The sequence below is a fragment of the Sciurus carolinensis genome, chromosome 7, assembly GCF_902686445.1.
Source record: "Sciurus carolinensis chromosome 7, mSciCar1.2, whole genome shotgun sequence".
Lineage (NCBI taxonomy): Eukaryota > Metazoa > Chordata > Mammalia > Rodentia > Sciuridae > Sciurus > Sciurus carolinensis.
Genome location: NC_062219.1, coordinates 115,896,947 through 115,916,178, shown reverse-complemented (window position 1 = coordinate 115,916,178; position 19,232 = coordinate 115,896,947). Strand labels below are relative to the sequence as shown.

Sequence of the window (19,232 nt, the reverse complement as noted above, 5' to 3'; positions counted from 1 at the left end):
CTTTTGACTCCTGTGTCCTGGAGCAACATGAAATGCAGCCGCCCTCTAGTCCACCATCTTGAAACCCCCTTGTCCACATTTTTATTGTGTGTTTTCTTATTATTTAATTTGATGATTTTGTAAGTATTCTGGATATAAGTCCTTTATCAGATATGTTGTTAAAATAAAATTTTAAAATAAAAATACATTGCTTTAAAAGTTTTCAAAAAGCAGATGTTTTAAATTTTGTTGAAGTCCAAATTATCTTTTTTTTTTTTTTTCCTTTTCTTTTCAGTGCTGGGAATTGAATCCAGGGCTTCCTGTGTGCTAGGTTACTGCCCTACCACTGTGTCTACCCATCCCCACTTTTTTTGGATGATTTATGGTTTTTATATTCTAAGAAATCTTTGACTAATTTAAGGTCACAAAGATTTTCTCTTTTCTTTGATAAGCTTTATATTTTAAGTTTTACATTTATTTCTATGACCCAGTTCAAAGAATTTGTACATAATGTAAGGTACGGATTGTTCTCTCACAAAGTTGTTTTAGCTAGGGCCTTTGCATTCATGAAAATTTTAGAATCAGTTTCTCAGTCTCCACACACAAGAAGAAGCTTGCTGGAATTTTGGTTGGAACTGCATTATACCTACAGATCAATTTGGAGAGAACTGATGTTCTAAATAACCCAACCATGAACATGATACATCTATCAATGTTGTTTTAAATATTTTTTCTCACCAATGTTCTATAGTTTTAAGTGTACAAGTATTGTATTTCTTCTGTTGGATTTAGCACTAAGAATTTTATGCTTATTCATGCTGCTGTCAACCATGCACTTTTCTAATGCAGTGTTTTATTTCAAATTTCAATTGCTCATTGTTTTTATTGAGAAATTCAATTGAGTTTGTATGTTGACTTTGTATCCTATAACTTTGATAAGCTCATTTTACTAGTTCAAATAACTTTTTGTATGCTATTTGGTGTCTTCTATATAGAAATCATGTTTATATGTTTTATTTATTTTTCTTCCCATAATGCTCTAGATCCTTCAGAATGATAAGGAATAAAAATGATGACAAAGGACATCCTTGTATTGTTTCCAGTTTTAAAAAGAAAGAGGCTTTTTTTCACTGTCAATTATTACTTTGAGAGCTTCTTTCTGTCCCTATTTTCCTGAGAGTTCTAACTATGAATGCATGTGGAATTTTGTACATAAGTTTCTCACTCGCCATTAAATAAAATAGTAGCTCCTCTACATATGGTATTCATAACCCATCATGAAGTCACCATGTACATGTCTAATCCTATTCTTCAATTCCTTGATGAGAACCTCAGGTTCCTGCCAGGTCAGTTTCAATCCAGATCACTGTTAGTCAGTGCTTGCTGTATGCAAACCTCCATGCAGGTCTCCTGCTATCCTGCAGCCCCTGTGCCCCCTCCACACGCCCCCTCATTCCTTCTCAGCACCATTGTTAGAATGGTGCCTCCTTCTTAGAATTTCTTAAGGCTCAATTGGCTTACTCCATGGTTAAAATCGGTAATGACTTTCCTTATTTTCAAATTCTTACATAATGATTTAGTTTTTTATTATCATAGTGAGTAAACAATTAAACCATGTGTAATAAACTGACACTCAATTTAAAAGCAGTTATATATCATAGATATTGCTAGCATAAATATATCATTTGGTTCAACTCTTTCACTTTACACATAAGGCAACTTCTGTCTAAGGAATCATTAAAAAAACTAATTAGGTAGAACTGGGCCTAGAATTAAAGTTTTAAAATTCTTAGTATCCATTTTTCTTTATACCAGTAAATTCTATTGTTCTATTTTATGTATACATGTGCGTAATTATGTGTATATATGTGTATATCTGTGTGTGTGAGATTTCCCCAATAAGACTGCAATTTCTTATAATATTTTGTGTTTTATACTCCAATCCCCCCTCAAAACACCTATTAAAATTATTAGCATCTAGTATTTACTCAATAAATTCAGAGTGAATGATTATTGATTTGTATGAAGATCTTTTTTTTTTTCTGTTAGAAAAGAATTCAGATATTTGGAGGTACCCAGACACTTTGGGAAAACTTGAGCTTATGGGATATGATTCAGTTTCAACTCAGAAGTCAATAGTTGCAATACAAAAAATATTCCATTCACTTAGTGGAATAAAACTTTCATCTGAGTCAAAGATCCATAGGCTTATTATGTTACATGAAGAACAAAGATGTTACATGTTTAGAGAATCAGTCATAATCAAATCTTCACCCAAGAAGTTTGGTGTAAACATTAAGTTGGCTCTTTGGCCTTCACCCAGCTGTCTCTTTTCAAATTTACTCAAGACAAAAAAAAAAAAAAAATGTAAGCTAAAAATATCACAACAACTGGAAGTTGACATCTGAAATCCTCTTTAATTAGAGCATCCAAGTCAATGCAACAAATATTTACATTAAGAACTGAAATGCTGGGAAATGGTTCAAAAATTTGATAGGGCTAGAGATCAGACGTCTCTAAACTGCCCAGTGATATTACATAGAATACCATATCTAAGACAGATCTGCTTTCTGACTTCCTTCAGAGACTCCCTGACAGGAATGCCCTCTGCCTGCCAGGCAGCATAAGCCCAGGGATCAGCAGAACAGAGAAATGGCCAAGAGTTAGGGTGTCCCTGCCACGCTATCCTACCAAGCTGTGGACACTTCTCCCCACACCACTGCCCTATTCCTACCACTCTACCTGGAGAGGGGTGCTATGGGAGGACCCCATAATGATAAAGGACTCCTTAATCTGTTAAAAACTGGGTTGTGCTAATATCTAATTATGGCAAAGCAAAATTCAACAAGAATATAATAAAAACAATAAGAACAAAACACTTATCTAAATAATTCGCACAGTCAGTGTGAATAAGCACAAAGTACCTGGATTGTTGGAAACCTGTTCTGCTTTGTCAGGGTGGATGTGGTTTGCAACATTCCTTCTGCCTAACAGCTGATCAGGAATCACTAAGGCACAAAGTTATACAGCTCCTTACTCTTGACAGCAGAACAGCCATTTCATGGAAATTACTGAAGTTTATTTAGTAGCACTTGAACTACTTTCACATGATTCCTGAGCTCAAAAACAATCATTGCTACCTCTGCATTTTCACTGTTTTGTTGGTACCTTCTCAAGATGCTTATATATTGTGTTCTCATTACCTGTGCTCATGCATGTTACCACCACCAAACTGAGTCCCTCGAGAGTGGGATCTAGGTTCTATCTTTGTGTTCCTTTTAGGGCCAATGGTAGTTTTGTGAATGCAACATGAATAATAAATGATGAGAGAATGAATGAACTATTTGCACACAAAACTAATGGCTACCCTACATATTGTCTACCTGGGATCTGTTCAGATTGATATTCATGTATTTATTATCTATGGATCAACAGAAATCAGTCCAAGAACTCAGAGTCCCTCAGGTTTTAGTCTATTATCAGTTTTATTTCTCTTCACTCTTCCCTCCCAAATGCCCTTGAATGAAACATCTGAATATTTTCAATACCTTAAACAGGAAAATTCATACATGGAATCGTGGCAAGTTAATAAATAGCAATATTAAGTATCAAAAAGAAGATATAACAAAACTTGCTTGTTTTAACGCTTCTTATACTTCATTGTATATTTCTTTCTGCTAAAGAATAATGTGTGGTAGTTCTTGGAGAAAGGACCCAGGGTGGTAATCTTTCAATCTGGAAGTTTATATGTCTGTAAAATGTTTTGTTTTCATGCTTACATTTGAATATAATTCTGGCTAGATCTAGAAAAATACATTTAAAGTGTTTTTGGTTTTGCTTTTTGTTAGCACTAGACATTCTTGTTTCCAGAACTGCTGATGAGAACTATGCTGTAAATCAAATTCTGGGTTTTTAAAAAGTTTTCTCCACCATGACTGTGCATCATAGCACTCATCATAGTAACTCATTCTGAAGTCTTATATCTTTTTTGTTTGTTTGCTTTAGTTCTAGGAAATTCTTAGATATTCATTAACTATTGGCTCCCTTGCATTATCTCTTTCTAAAAAATAAAGTTGCAACTTCTATTTATTAGATGTTGGTAAATTGAGAGATATTCTCTGTGAGTCTTTTCTTTTAAACTTATTTTTATCCCTGGGAAGTGCTTAGGAAGATCCAGAGTTTGAGACCAGTCTGGGCAACACAGTAAGACTCTGTCTCCAAAAAAAAAAAAAAAAAAAAAAAAAAGGGCTGGGGATGTAGCTCAGTGGCAGAGTGCTTCTGGGGTCAGTCCCCAATACTGCAAAAACAAAAACAAAACCTTCTTCTTATCTTTTTATCTTATGCTCTGGAAGAATTCCTCAGTCCTGATCTTACTAACACATCTATTTGCCCATCAGGGTTTTCATTCTGCAACTAAATCATTCATTAATTTCTTATTGACAACAACTTTTTCCCTAAGATCTCTTTTGGTTTCTGTTTCATACAAATCAAGATCCTGCTCTCGTTTCATGAATGTAATACCATATTTTATTTTTCTGAAGCCATCACTCATTCTTCTTATGAAGCTTAGTCTGTGCCCCTGCAAGCTGTGACTCCCTCCTGTCCTTGTCTTTCTCACTGTGTTGGCAATTCACGTCTGTTCTGTCATTCCTACGGTGAGCTCATCTCTGCTAGACTCTCAGCTATCTCATCTTGGCTAGTCAGTCTTGAACAAGGGGCTGACGCAGCTGAGGGTGCTTGTGTTCTTTATTGTTTTCAGTGAGAAGCAGAGCGGGCAGAGCTGAAGATAGCTGCTGCTCTGCAGCAATGATTTAGTTCCTCTCTGTCAGGGCCCTTTCTGATTTCCCCATCTTAAGCGCTGGGAAGGAGGCGTGCACAGGGGCTCATAGGACAAAGTGCTTCCACCACAACAGACCCGCCAAAGGCTCCTTGGCTATTCCCAGCCCCTCCTGCTCCAGCGTTCTACCACTGCTAGAGAACCTTTGCTGGGGTGCACCTGTGTCTTCATCAAGCCTTTCCTCTTGCTCATTTTGAGCCCACCTTTCACTATCTCAGGAATTCCTCAAAGCCTCTAGTCCCTGGATAAATTCCCTTCTTGATTTGAGGCATAGTTAGAGATTCATGTGCTTCTATTGGTTCTATAATTCTAGATTTGGTACAGCACAAATGTAGTCTGACAATAGAAATCACACTGAGAATCTTACCTTTAACCCGGGCCTCCTATGCAACATACAGGATACATAGGAATGAGAGAACAATTTATGGATACACTTATTGATATGATGCATCCAAGAGCCAATTTCTGCCTTTTCCCTTTTCAACTCTGTATCACAGAGAACTATTCCCTTACTTCTCATTTTGCTGGGGGGGGAGGTACCAGAGATTGAACTCAGGGACACCTGACCACTGAGCCACATCCCCAACCCTATTTTGTATTTTCTTTAGAGACAGGGTCTCACTGAGTTGCTTAGTGCCTCACTTTTGCTGAGGCTGGATTTGAACTCAAGATCCTTCTGTCTCAGCCTCCTCGGCTGCTGGGATTACAGGAATGTGCCACCACACCTAGCTCCCTGACTTCTTTAATAACTGGCTTCTGGGTAAATTTAGTCAATGGAAGAAACTGATGGAAGACTGGGAGGTGGATGGGGCAGATGCGAGGACTGTCCTCTGGATGATGGGTCAGATAGCACCTGCGGTTCTTCAGTGGTCAGTACCCCTGCCTGGGAGCACTCACCAGGGTCTCACTCCTACCTGTGAGCCTCGGCTCTCGGGTCTTAGTAATATCACCTTGTCTGGCTGTCCCTCCAGTTCTAGGGGTGTGGGATCTGCCATTACTGATTCTGGAGCACTGCGTCACTACCTGTTGGGTTTCTCAGCAATACCATCTTTGGTGCACTTAATTTATTATACTGGATTCCTTTTGTTGAAAGGTTGGGAGTAACTTTGTTTTTCTGGCTGGAGCATGACTTGAAGATCAAAATTCTGAAGAGTTATTTTCAAAAATAATAAGAGGCAATTCCTTTCTTTGAGGGGAAAGGGGCATTGCAGTGAAGGAATTTTCAGGTTAGTGTTCTTAAAGAATAACAGAGAAAGTGGACTTCAAGCAAAAGTTAATCAGAAGAGACAAAAAAGGTCATTCACGCTGCTTAAGGGAATCATATAACAATAGGAAATGATTGTAAATACTTATGTCCCAAGTACTAGAGCATCTGTGTACATGAAACAAAACCTTTTCAACATCAAGGATCAAATAGACGGCACCCAGGTTGGCGCCATCACTGAACAACCCCGCCTGACCCCTGTACCCAGGATGGCGCCATCACTGGTCGGTCGCAGTCGTGGAGCGAGCTGGCGGGTGAGTCAGGCTGCCTGCATCGTGGAGGTAGCAGGCGGGCACCCAACCCCGCCTGTCTTGCAAGAGTTAGGCGACAGGCAGCCAACCTGCCCAACCACCAGGCCAAAGACAGACACCATCACTGAGCGAACCCGCCTAACCACGACACCGAGGTTTGTTCCATCGCGGAGCAAGCCAGCAGACAGCCAGCCCACCTGCTTCGCGGAGCTAGCCAGAGGCTTCTTTATAGCCTGGTGCAGGCATTTTGAATTATTCCTGAGGGTGTGGCCATCATCATTGGAAGGGCAGCTCCCTTCCTGAGACACCTACAGGAGACTAGAGAACCTTTGACAGACTGGGGAGTCAAGAAGAGAAGGTGAGAGACTCGGGACCAACTCAGAGCCACCGGGTGAATCTCTCCCACTGGGCTGGCTCCCCGGATGGGGCAGTAGTCCCGAAACGCAGGGAACTTTGTGGAGTAGAGTGGCCCAGAGAGACTCCCCTGCTGGAGCCGAGAACCCAGTCAACCAGGAGCATTGCAGAGGAGGACTGCACAGCAAGAGGTTTCGATGCAAAGGGAGGGTCCGAGGCCCAGGTGGTAGCTCCGGTCCCCAGGGAACATAGCAGAAGAGGGCCGCTCAGTGAGGGAATCCTTTGCAGGGCCAGGCTCCCCAGCCCAGGTAGTAGCTCAGGACCCCTGGGAACATTGCAAAGGAGGGCTTCCCAGTCCAGGTGGTAGTTCTGGACTGAAGAGAACTTCTCAGAGGAGAGCTGCCCAGCTAAACTTCCCCACCGGGTAAATCTTCCCCGCTGGGTGAGGCTTTCCCACCAGGGCAGTAAAACCAGAGACACAGACCAGATCAGAGGTGCCCCAGTCTGCAGTCTAGTCCCCCTTTGACTGACCATCAGTCAACAAGTGGAGGTGCCTCTGCCCACTGACAAGGAATATACCCCACCTGAAGGCCACCACCCCTAGAGGGGCAGCTTCCTAGTGGAGCACCACATTATCAAGTTCCTCCAAGACTTCAGGCTACTGAAGGCTAAGAGGTGAGTTATTGGAAATCTACAGAGAAAATAGTCAATAGAGGAAATCTGAAATATCCCAGATTTTCACTACCAGAGGGGTAGATACCTGAGCAATATGAGAAAACAAGGGAAGAAAATGTCCCAAACAAACCTAGATGGTATAGCAATAAAATCCAATGACAGCATGGCAGAAGAAATGACAGAAAGGGAGTTCAGAATGTACATAATTAAAACGATCAGGGAAGGAAACGAGGAAATGAAAGAGCAAATGCAGGCATTGAATGATGATGAAAGAGCAAATGCAGGCACTGAATGATCGCACCAATTGACAGTTAAAAGAGCAAATACAGGAAGCAAAAGATCATTTCAATAAAGAGTTAGAGATACTGAAAAAAAACCAAACAGAAATCCTTGAAATGAAGGAAACAATAAACCAAATTAAAAACTCCATAGAAAGCATAGCCAATAGGATAGAACACCTGGAAGACAGAACCTCAGATATTGAAGACAAAATATTTAATCTTGAAAACAAAGTTGAACAAACAGAGAAGATGGTAAGAAATCATGAACAGAATCTATAAGAATTATGGGATATCACGAAAAGGCCAAATTTGAGAATTACTGGGATTGAGGAAGGCTTAGAAAAACAGCCAAGGGAATGAATAATCTATTCGATGAAATAATATCGGAAAATTTCCCAGATCTGAAGAATGAAATGGAAAATCAAGTACAAGAGGCTCATAGGAACCCAAATATACAAAATTACAATAGACTCACACCAAGGCACATTATAATGAAAATACCTAACATACAAAATAAAGACAGAATTTTAAAGGCTGTGAGAGAAAAGAACCAAATGACATTCAGGGGGAAACCAATACGGATATTAGCAAATTTTTCAATCCAGACCCTAAAAGCTAGAAGGGCCTGGAACATTTTTCAAGCCCTAAAAGAAAACAGATGCCAACCAAGAATCTTATACCCAGCAAAACTTACCTTCAGATTTGACAACAAAATAAAATCCTTCCATGATAAACAAAAGCTAAAAGAATTTACAAAAAGAAAGCCAGCATTACAGAACATTCTCAGCAAAATATTTCATGAGGAAGAGATAAAAAACAAAGAAGCATATCAGCAAAGGGAGGAATTACCCTGAAGGAACTGTCAAATAAAGGAGGAACCAAATGTGTCAAAAAATAAATAAATAAATAAAATTTTAAATATGAACCAAATGACCGGGAATACAAATCATATCTCAATAATAACCCTGAATGTTAATGGCGTGAACTCATCAATCAAAAGACATAGACTGACAGATTGGATTAAAAAGAAAGATCCAACAATTTGCTGCCTGCAAGAGACTCATCTCATAGAAAGAGATACACACAGACTAAAGGTGAAAGGATGGGAAAAAACCTACCACGCACATGGACACAGCAAAAAAGTCGAGTATCCATCTTCATATAAGATAATGTGGACTTCAAGCCAAAGTTAGTCAGAAGGGATAAAGAAGGACATTTCATATACTTAAGGGAAGCATAAATCAGCAAGACATAACAATCTTAAATATCTATGCCCCAAACAGTGGCTCATCCATATACGTCAAACAAATCATTCTAAATGCCAGAAATCAAATAGACCACAACACAATAATACTAGGTGATTTTAACACACCTCTCTCACCACTGGACAGATCCTCCAAACAAAAATTGAACAAAGAAATCACAGATCTCAATAACACAATCAATAATTTAGACTTAACAAACATTAATAGAATATACCATCCAACAAAGAGTGAATATATTTTCTTCTCAGCAGCACATGGATCCTTCTCTAAAATAGAGTATATTTTATGCCACAAAGCTAATGTTAGCAAGTACAAGAAGATAGAGATACTACCTTGTATTCTATCAGATCATAATGGATTGAAATTAGAAATAAATGACAGAGTAAAAAACAGAAACTACTCCAACACCTGGAGATTAAATAATACACCATTGTATGATGAATGGAAAACAGAAGACATCAAGAAGGAAATTAAAAAATTCTTAGAGGTAAATGTGAACCAAGAAACATCATATCAAAATCTCTGGGACACTATGAAAGCAGTACTTAGAGGAAAATTTATTTCATGGAGTGCATTCAATAAAAGAAGAAAAACTCAACAAATAAACGACCTAAAACTAGAGCTCAAAGCCCTAGAAAAAGAAGAACAGAGCAAAACCAAAAGTAGTAGAAGACAGGAAATAGTTAAAATCAGAGCTGAAATCAATGAAATTGAAACAAAAGAAACAATCGAAAAAATTGACAAAATAAATAGTTGTTCTTTGAAAAAATAAACAAAATTGATAAACCCTTAGCTACACTAACAAAGAGAAGGAGAGAGAAAACCCAAATTACTAAAATTCGGAATAAACAAGGAAATATCACAACAGACACGACTGAAATACAAAACATAGTTAGAAGCTATTTTGAAAATCTATACTCCAACAAAATAGAAAATTTTGAAGACATCAACAGGTTTCTAGAGACATATGAATTACCTAAACTGAACCAGGAGGACATACAGAATTTAAATAGATCAATTTTAGTAATGAAATAGAAGAAGTCATCAAAAGTCTACCAACAAAGAAAAGTCTGGGACCAGATGGGTTCTCAGCCGAGTTCTACATACTTTAAAGAAGAGCTCATTCCAATACTTCTCAAAGTATTTTATGAAATAGAAGAGGAGGGAGCCCTCCTAAACTCACTCTATGAAGCCAATATCACCCTGATATCTAAATCAGAGACACATGGAGGAAAGAAAATTTCAGACCAATATCCTTAATGAACATTGATGCAAAAATTCTCAACAAAATCTTAGTAAATCACATATAAAAATATATTAAAAAGATAGTGCACCACGATCAAGTGGGTTTTATCCCAGGGATGCAGGGTTGGTTCAACATTCCGAAATCAATAAATGTAATTCACCATATCAACCAACTTAAAAGTCAAGAATCACATGATTATTTTGATAGATGCAGAAAAAGCATTTGATAAAATACAGCATCCCTTCATGCTCAAAACACTAGAAAAAATAGGGATAGTGGGAACGTTCCTTTACATTGTAAAGGCCATCTATGCTAAGCCTATGGCCAATATCATTCTAAATGGTGAAAAACTGAAAGCATTCCCCCTAAAAACTGGAAAAGGGCAGGGATACCCTCTTTTACCACTTCTATTCAACATTGTCCTTGAAAGTCTAGCTAGAGCAATTAGACAGATCAAGGAAATTAAAGGATATGAATAGGAGAAGAAGAACTCAAACTATCCCTATTTGCTGATGACATGATTATATATTTAGAGGAACCAGGAAATTCCACCAGAAAACTTTTAGAACTCATACGTGAATTCAGTAATGTAGCAGATATAAGATCAATGCTCATAAATCCAATGCATTTTTACACATAAGTAATGAATCTTCAGAAAGAGAAATTAGGAAAACTACCCCATTCACAATAGCATCGAAAAAAATAAAATACTTGGGAATCAATCTCACAAAAGAGGTGAAAGACCTCTACAATGAGAACTACAGAACACTACAGAAAGAAATTAAAGAAAACCTTAGAAGATGGAAAGATCTCCCATGTTCTTGGATAGGAAGAATTAATATTGTCAAAATGGCCATACTACCAAAAGTGCTATACAGATTCAATGTAATTCCAATTAAAATCCCAAAGATGTACCTTACAGAAATAGAGCAAGCAATTATGAAATTCATCTGGAAGAATAAAAAACCCAGAATAGCTAAAGCAATCCTTAGCAGGAAGAGTGAAGCAGTGGGTATCACAATACCAGACCTTCAACTATACTACAAAGCAACAGTAACAAAAATGGCATGGTATTGGTACCAAAATAGGCAGGTAAATCAATGGTACAGAATAGAGGACACGGACACAAACCCAAATAAATACAATTTTCTCATACTAGACAAAGGGGCCAAAAATATGCAATGGAGAAAAGATAGCCTCTTCAACAAATGGTGCTGGGAAAACTAGAAATCCATATGCAACAGAATGAAACTAAAACCCTATATCTCACCCTGCACAAAAACCAACTCAAAATGGATCAAGGACCTTGAAATCAGACTAGAGACCCTGCATCTTATAGAAGAAAAAGTAGGTCCAAATCTTCAACTTGTTGGCAGAGGATCAGACCTCCTTAACAGAACTCCCATAGCACAAGAAATAAAAGCAAGAATCAATACCTGGGATAGATTCAAACTAAGTAGCTTTCTCTCAGCCAAGGAAACTATCAGCAATGTGAAGAGAAAATCTACAGAGTGGGAGAAAATCTTTGCCACGCATACTTCAGATAGAGCACTAATTTCCAGAATGTATAAAGAACTCAAAAAACTCTACACGAAGAATACAAATAATCCAATCAACAAATGGGCTAAGGAAATGAACAGATACTTCAGAGAAGAAGACTTACAAGCAATCAACAGATATATGAAAAAATGTTCAACATCTTTAGTAATGAGAGAAATGCAAATCAAAACCACCCTAAGATTCCATCTCACCCCAATTAGAATGGCGATTATCAAGAATACAAGCAACAACAGGTGTTGGCGAGGATGTGGGGAGAAAGGTACACTCATACATTGCTGGTGGGGCTGCAAATTAGTGCAGCCACTCTGGAAAGCAGTGTGGAGATTCCTTAGAAAACTTGGAATGGAACCACCATTTGACCCAGCTATCCCACTCCTTGACCTATACCCAAAGGACTTAAAATCAGCATACTACAGAGATACCGTCACAACAATGTTCATAGATGCTCAATTCACAATAGCCAGACTGTGGAACCAACCTAGATGTCCTTCAATTGATGAATGGATAAAGAAACTGTGGTATATATATACAATGGAATATTACTCAGTCATAAAAAATAATAAAATTATGGCATTTGCAGGTAAATGGATGAAATTGGAGAATATCATGCTATGTGAGATAAGCCAATCTCAAAAAACTAAAGGATGAATGATCTCGCTGATAAGCGGATGATGCCACATAATGGGGGGTGAGGGGTGCAAGAATGGAGGAAGGAGGGACTGTAATGTATAAAGCTGCTCCCCCGCCCATCAGGTGCAGTCATTTTACCCGCCTCCCAAACACCTGTCAATCTGTGAACATCCTAGCTAGCTATTGGTTCATCAGTCAGCTTGCAAGTATCCTTCTCTGATACTGGTCCCCTGTTAGCCCAGCAGAATTCAACTGTTTACTATAGCTTCCCCGCCATTTTTTCCCCATTCTTCTTCTGTCTGTCCTACTCACTCTTCTCTATCCTCCTGGCTTTCTGCTCTCTCTAGCGCGTGCCCTTTCTTTTCCTTTCTCTTTTCCTCTCATTTTCTCTCTTACCCTGCAGGGAGACACTGTGATTGCTTAATAAACTACCTTATGTGATTTCCCGTGTCTGGGTGGTTCCGTGGAAATTCCCTTACAGGGACTGTATAGAGGGATAAGGGGGGGGGGGAATAACAGAATGAATCAAAAACTATTACCCTAGGTAAATGTGTGATTACAAAAACGGTATGCCTCTACTTCATGTACAGAGAAACAAGAAGTAACCCATTTGTTTACAATAAATATGAATTTAAAAAAAAGAATCAAATAGACCACAACACAATAATACTGGGTGGCTTAACACACCTTTCTCATCACTGGATAGATCTTCCAAACAAAAGCTAAATAAAGAAGCTGCAGAATTAAAAAATATAATTAATAATTTAGACTTAACAGACATATATAGAGTATTTCATCCATCAATGACTGACTACATTTTCTTTTCAGAAGCACAAGGATCATTTTCTAAAATAGACCATATTTTAGGTCATAAAACAGCTTTTAGCAAATACAAAAAACAGATAATACCTTGTACTGTATCAGACCATAAATGGAATAAAATTAGAAACTGTTGATAAAATAAAAAATAGAAACTATTCTAACACCTGGAGACTAAGTAATATACTATCGAATGATAAATGGATAGAAGAAATCAAGCATGAAATAAAAAATACTTGGAGGTAAATGAGGAAAGTGATACAACGTAAGAAAATTTCTGGGACATTATGAAGGCAGTTCTAAGAGGAAAGTTCATTGCATTGAACTCATTCATGAAAAAAACAGAAAGACACCAAATAAATAATCTATCAAGGCCCTTTTCAAAGAACATATCAACACCAAAATGCATAGAAGACAGGAAATAATTAAAATCAGAGCTAAAATCAACAAAATTGAGATAAAAAAATCAACAAAACTAAAAATTCGTTCTTTGAAACATACAAAATTGATAAACTCTTAGCCAACCTAACCAAAAGAAGGAGGGGGAAAATACTCAAGTTATTAGAATCCATGATGAAAAAGGAAGGTCACCACAGACACTACTAAAATACAGAGGATTATCAGAAACTATTTTGAAAATTTATATTCCAATAAGCTAGAAAATCTAGAAGTCATTGACAAACTCCTAGAGACATATGACTTACCTGAATTGAACCAGAGGATATAGAAAATTTAAACAAATCAATTGCAAGTAATAAAATTGAAGATGCCATAAAAGCCTACCAACAAAGAAAAGCCCAGGACCAAGTTCTACCAGACCTTTAAAAAGAAGAACTAACACCAATCCTTCTCATATTATTCCATGAAATGGAAAAGAAGGGAACTCTTTTAAACTCATTCTATGAAGCTAGTATCACTCGGATACCCAAACCAGACAAAGACACATCAAGGAAAGAAAGCTTCAGACCAATATCCTTGATGAACATAGATGCAAAAATTCTCAATAAAATCCTGGCAAATCACATACAAAAACATATATTAAAAAGACAGTGCACCGTGATCAAGTGGGTTTCATCCCAGGGATGCAAGTTTGGTTCAACGTATAGGAATCAATAAACGTAATTCATCACATCAATAGATTTAAAGATAAAAAACATTTGATTATTTCAATAGATGCAGAGAAAAGCATTTAAAAAAATACAGCATCCATTCATGTTTAAAACACTAGTAAAACTAGGGATAGAAGGAACATACATTAACATTGTAAAAGCTATCTATGCTAAACCCAAAGTCAACATCATTCTAAATGGAGAAAAACTGAAAACATCCCTTCTAAAACCAGGAACAAGACAGGGATGCCCACTTTCACCACTTCTATGGAACACAGTCCTTGAATCTCTAGCCAGAACAAGCCATTGAAAGAAATAAATTAAATGGATATGAATAGAAAAAGAATAACTCAAACTGTTTCTCAACAACATGAACCTATACTTAGAAGACCCAAAAAACTCCACCAAAAATTTTCTAGAACTCATAAATAAATTCAGCAAAGTAGCAGGATAAAAAATTAATACCCATAAATCAATTGCATTTCTATCTACCAACAATGAATCAACTGAAAGAGAAATTAGGAAAACTATCCCATTTGCAATAGCCTCAAGGAAAAACAAAAACAAAACTTGGGAATCAATCCAATAAAAGATGTGGAAGACCTCTACAATGAAAACTACAGAACATCAAGGAAAGAAATTTAAAAAAACCTGAGAAGATGGAAAGATCTCCCATGTTCTTGCATAGGCAGAATTAATATTGTCAAAATGGCCATACTACCAAAAGTGCTATAATTCCTACGAAATTTTCAGTGATGTTCTTCATAGAAATAGAAAAGGGGGTCGTTAAATTCATTTAGAAAAATAAGAGGCCCAGAATAGCCAAAGCAATCCTTGGTCAGAAAAGTGAAGCAGGAGGCATCACAATACCAGATCTTAAATTATACTACGGAGCTATAGTTACAAAAATGGTGTGATATTGGCACCAAAACAGACATGAAGACCAATGGAACAGAATAGAAGACACAGAGACAAACCCACATAAAAATAGTCTTATAGTAGACAAAGGCGCCATAAACATGCATTGGAGAAAACACAGCCTCTTCAACAAATAGTGCTGGGAAAACTGGGAATCCATATGTAGCAGAATGAAATTGAACTCCTATCTCTCATCCTGCTCAAAACTGAACTCAAAGTGAATCAAAGATCTAGAAATTAGACCAGAGACCCTGTACCTACTAAAAGAAAATGTAGGCCCAAAATTCCAACATTGGCTTAGGAACTGACTCCTAAAGTGCAAGAAGTAAAATTGAGAACCAATAAATGGAATGGTATCAAATTAGAAAGCTTCTCCACAGCAAAGGAGAAAAATCAAAAACATGGAGAGCCTACAGAATGGGAGAAAATCTTTGCCACATGTACCTCAGACAGGGTGTTAATTTCCAGGATATACAAATAACTCAAAAATCTTAACAATAAAAAACCAAATAACCTATTCAATAAATGGACAAAGGAATGGAACAGACACTTAATCAAAAGAAGAAATATGAACAGTCAAAAAATATGTGAAAAAAAATGTTCAACACCTCTAGTAATCAGAAATGCAAATTAAAACTACACTGAGATTTCATTTCACTCTAGTCGGAGTGGCAATTATCAAGAATCCAAGTAACAATAAACGTTGGTGAGGATGTGGGGAAAAGGATACACTTCTACATTGCTGGTGGGAATGCAAACTGGTACAAACACTCTTGAAAAACTTGGAATGGAACCATCCTTTGACTCAGTTATCCTACTCCTTGGTAAATGTCCAAAGGACTTCAAATCAGTATACTACAGTGACACAGCCAAACTAATGTTTATAGCAGCACAATTCACAATAGTTAAGCTATAGGAGCCAACTTAGGTGCCATTCAACAGATGAATGGATAAAGAAAATGTAGTATTAATACAAAATATGGAATATTACTCAATCATTGAGAAGAATGACTTTATGACATTTACTGGTAAATGGATAGAACTGGAGAGCACCATGCTAAGTGAAATAAGCCAATCCCCAAAAACCAATGGTCAAATGTTTTCTCTGATATGCAGAAGCTAACCCATAATAAGAAAGGAACAGGAAGAACATAAGCTCAGTGGATTAGACAAAGGGGAATGAAGAATCTGAGATAGCTTTCCTATGTATTTTATATATGAATACACCCCAGTGAATCTTACCATCATGCACATCCATGAATCTGGGGTCCCAATTAGAATAAGATATATATATGCTTGTATAATTATATCAAAATGGATTCTACTGGGACTGGGGTTGTGGTTCCGCAAGAGAATGCTCGCTTAGCACATGTGAGGCACTGGGTTCAACCCTGAGCACTACATATAAATTAAAAAAATGAAGGTATTGTGTCTACCTACAACATACATATACATATCCTACTGTCATATATACCTAAAAAGAACTAACAATAAAAAGAATATTCTGTGAAGGACATCCCAAGCTACTTCAAGGAGTGATATGAAATTCTTAAAAAGGTGAATTTTTGGCAATATATTACCCTTTAATTGCTAATCTGCCATGGAGCAGTTTTGCAGGTACCTATCCTACTATTAAACTCAGTGTTCACAGTGTTCTCCAATTAGGAAACACTCTCCTTCCTGGAGGACAGAAAGCTTGCTGAGTGCTTTTCAAGTTTAAGCCATACCTCGTGGGCAGCTGTACAACTTTAAGGGAAACCACTGCATTCTTTTTCTCTCCCAGTACTGGGGATTGAACTCAGGGCCTGGCACATTCTAGGCAAATCCTCTAGCAGAGCTACAGCCCAGGCCCTTCTTTATTTTTTTATTTTGAAACAGGGTCTCGCTAAGTTCCCCAGCCTGGCAACTTGTGATCTTCCTGCCTCAGTCTACTGAGTGGCTGGTATTATAGGTATGGTCTTTTTACTTAGCATTTTCTCTGTTGAGGGAAAACTAGGTAAAAAGACAGTTTATCTTTAGAAAAAATCTTGTGTGGTTCTAGTTCTTATTTGGGAATAGAGAATGTCACTGCTCTAAGCCTGGTCCATTATTATCACTGCACAAATGCTTAATAAGCAGGACAGAAAACAACCATGGTGGCTTATGATCAGAGAGAATGAGAGCCCCAGCATGCCACTGATATGCCATATGGCCACAAATCTAAAGGCTCTAGAAGATGCCATGCTTGCACAAACCCTGAATACCTGCTTTCATTCCCAGTTTGAGTGTTTGAACTATAATATATGGGCCATCTATTTATTAAAGGAGAAAGCTTACTTTGGCATGGGATAAATTGGTGCTTGCAGCAAGATGCAGTTTAATACAAAGGAGGTTTCTTGAACTTCTCTCAGATCTGAGATCCACAGCTTTAGCGTCTGGGGTGTGGGTTTTAAACTGCATGACTGTTACACAGCCCCTGTTCTGCAACTGGCATGAGAAAGATATTCCCATCCTCTCCATGCCCGTTCTTTACTTGCTCAAAGCCCAGGCGGCAAAACACTGGCAGCCTCATGCAGCTTTTCATGGAAAGCCGCCACTCTTAACTGGCGCCTAAATGCGATCTCAGACTGTCCCAGGAGACCGTCATGCTCTGAGGTGAATTTGTAATGTTAAGGCCAACAAAGAAGTTAACACAAACTTTCACTGTTCGAGAAAAAGAAAAAAGTCTGCAGGCTTACTGCAGGAGCTCTGCTTCTGTGAGTGCCTCTGTCCTCTGCTCCCCAGTGACAATGGCCAGTTCATCCTTCAGTTCCTGGATTTCCTTTTGAAGGCGTATAATCATCTATGAAAGGCAACGAGGGAGAGTAAATGTCAATTTCTCATTAAGGTGACCTGGTGGCAGAGAGCATACATCTTTTAGAATTATGACCTATTTTATGGATACAAAAATGGTTAGAGAATGATCTAAAAGGCATCCCTGTACCTATCAGTCAGCTTTGTTATATTTTTTATTTATTCATTTTATCAGTTTTTTAGTTATACATGACAGTTGAATTCATTTTGATATAATTATACAAGCATGGAATATATCTTATTCTAATTAGGACCCCAGGGCTTCTCCTTCCCCTGACATTTTAATAGTTGTAAATCTTAATATTTTATCAAGTAGTTGTAAAATAATAATAACTATTATTATTGTTATTATTTGGTACTAGGGATTAAAACCAGGGGCACCTTAACACTGAGCTACCTACATCCCCAGTCCCTTTTATTTTTTATTTTCAGATAAGGGACCTCCCTAAATTGCTAAGGGTAGCCTTGAACTTGTGATCCTCCTGCCTTAGTCTCCTGAGTAGCTGTGATTACAGGTGTGCACCACCACACCTGACTTAGAATTATTTTTTTAAAAAATACTTTTTAGTTGTCAATGAACCTTTATTTTATTTATATATGGTTCTGAGAATGGAACCCAGTGCCTCACACATGCCAGGCAAGTGTTCTAGCACTGAGCCACAACCCCAGCCCCTAGAATTAATTTTTAACAAATAAAACATTACTGATGTAAGTGGACCTGCTATTCCTATTCCCTTCTGTCCTCCCTGGGGTGATCACAATAATTAGCATTAGGGGATATCATTTCCTTGTATATTTTCATACATTTACCCCATATATATGGATGTACCTGTAAATAATATATGGTATCATTTTCCAGGCTTTAAACTATGTTAATGCCACATTTCTGTAGGTAATTGTGACTTGTTTTTTCCTTATGTTTTTGAACTTATTTATATTGTTTCTTATGGCTCTGGTTCATTAATTTTCATGGAATATATAGTACTTTGATTAAAGAATATATTACTGTTTATTTGTTTTGTTGATGGACATTTAGGATTTTTACTTATGCTATGATAATGTTGCTACAAACATTAGTACTTTCTTTGGACACATATATGAAAGTTTCTCCATAGTATACACTTAGAGCTAGAATTTCCTGGTAGTAGAGTATATGTATCTTGCCTTTATTGTACTTAGTTAAATTGCACTTCAGAGTCATGGTGTGAACTT

The 19,232-nt window shown here is 37.5% G+C and overlaps 1 protein-coding gene across 3 annotated transcripts in view; it reads right to left on the bottom strand.

Moving 5' to 3' along the window:
* Kif6 (kinesin family member 6) overlaps positions 1-19,232 on the bottom strand; it is a 392,117-nt gene that overhangs the window by 224,095 nt on the left and 148,790 nt on the right. For all 3 annotated transcript variants that reach the window (XM_047559645.1, XM_047559644.1, XM_047559646.1), the window contains one exon: positions 17,906-18,009. In XM_047559645.1, coding sequence (XP_047415601.1) covers positions 17,906-18,009 — 104 coding nt within the window. The remainder of the gene's footprint in view (positions 1-17,905; positions 18,010-19,232) is intronic.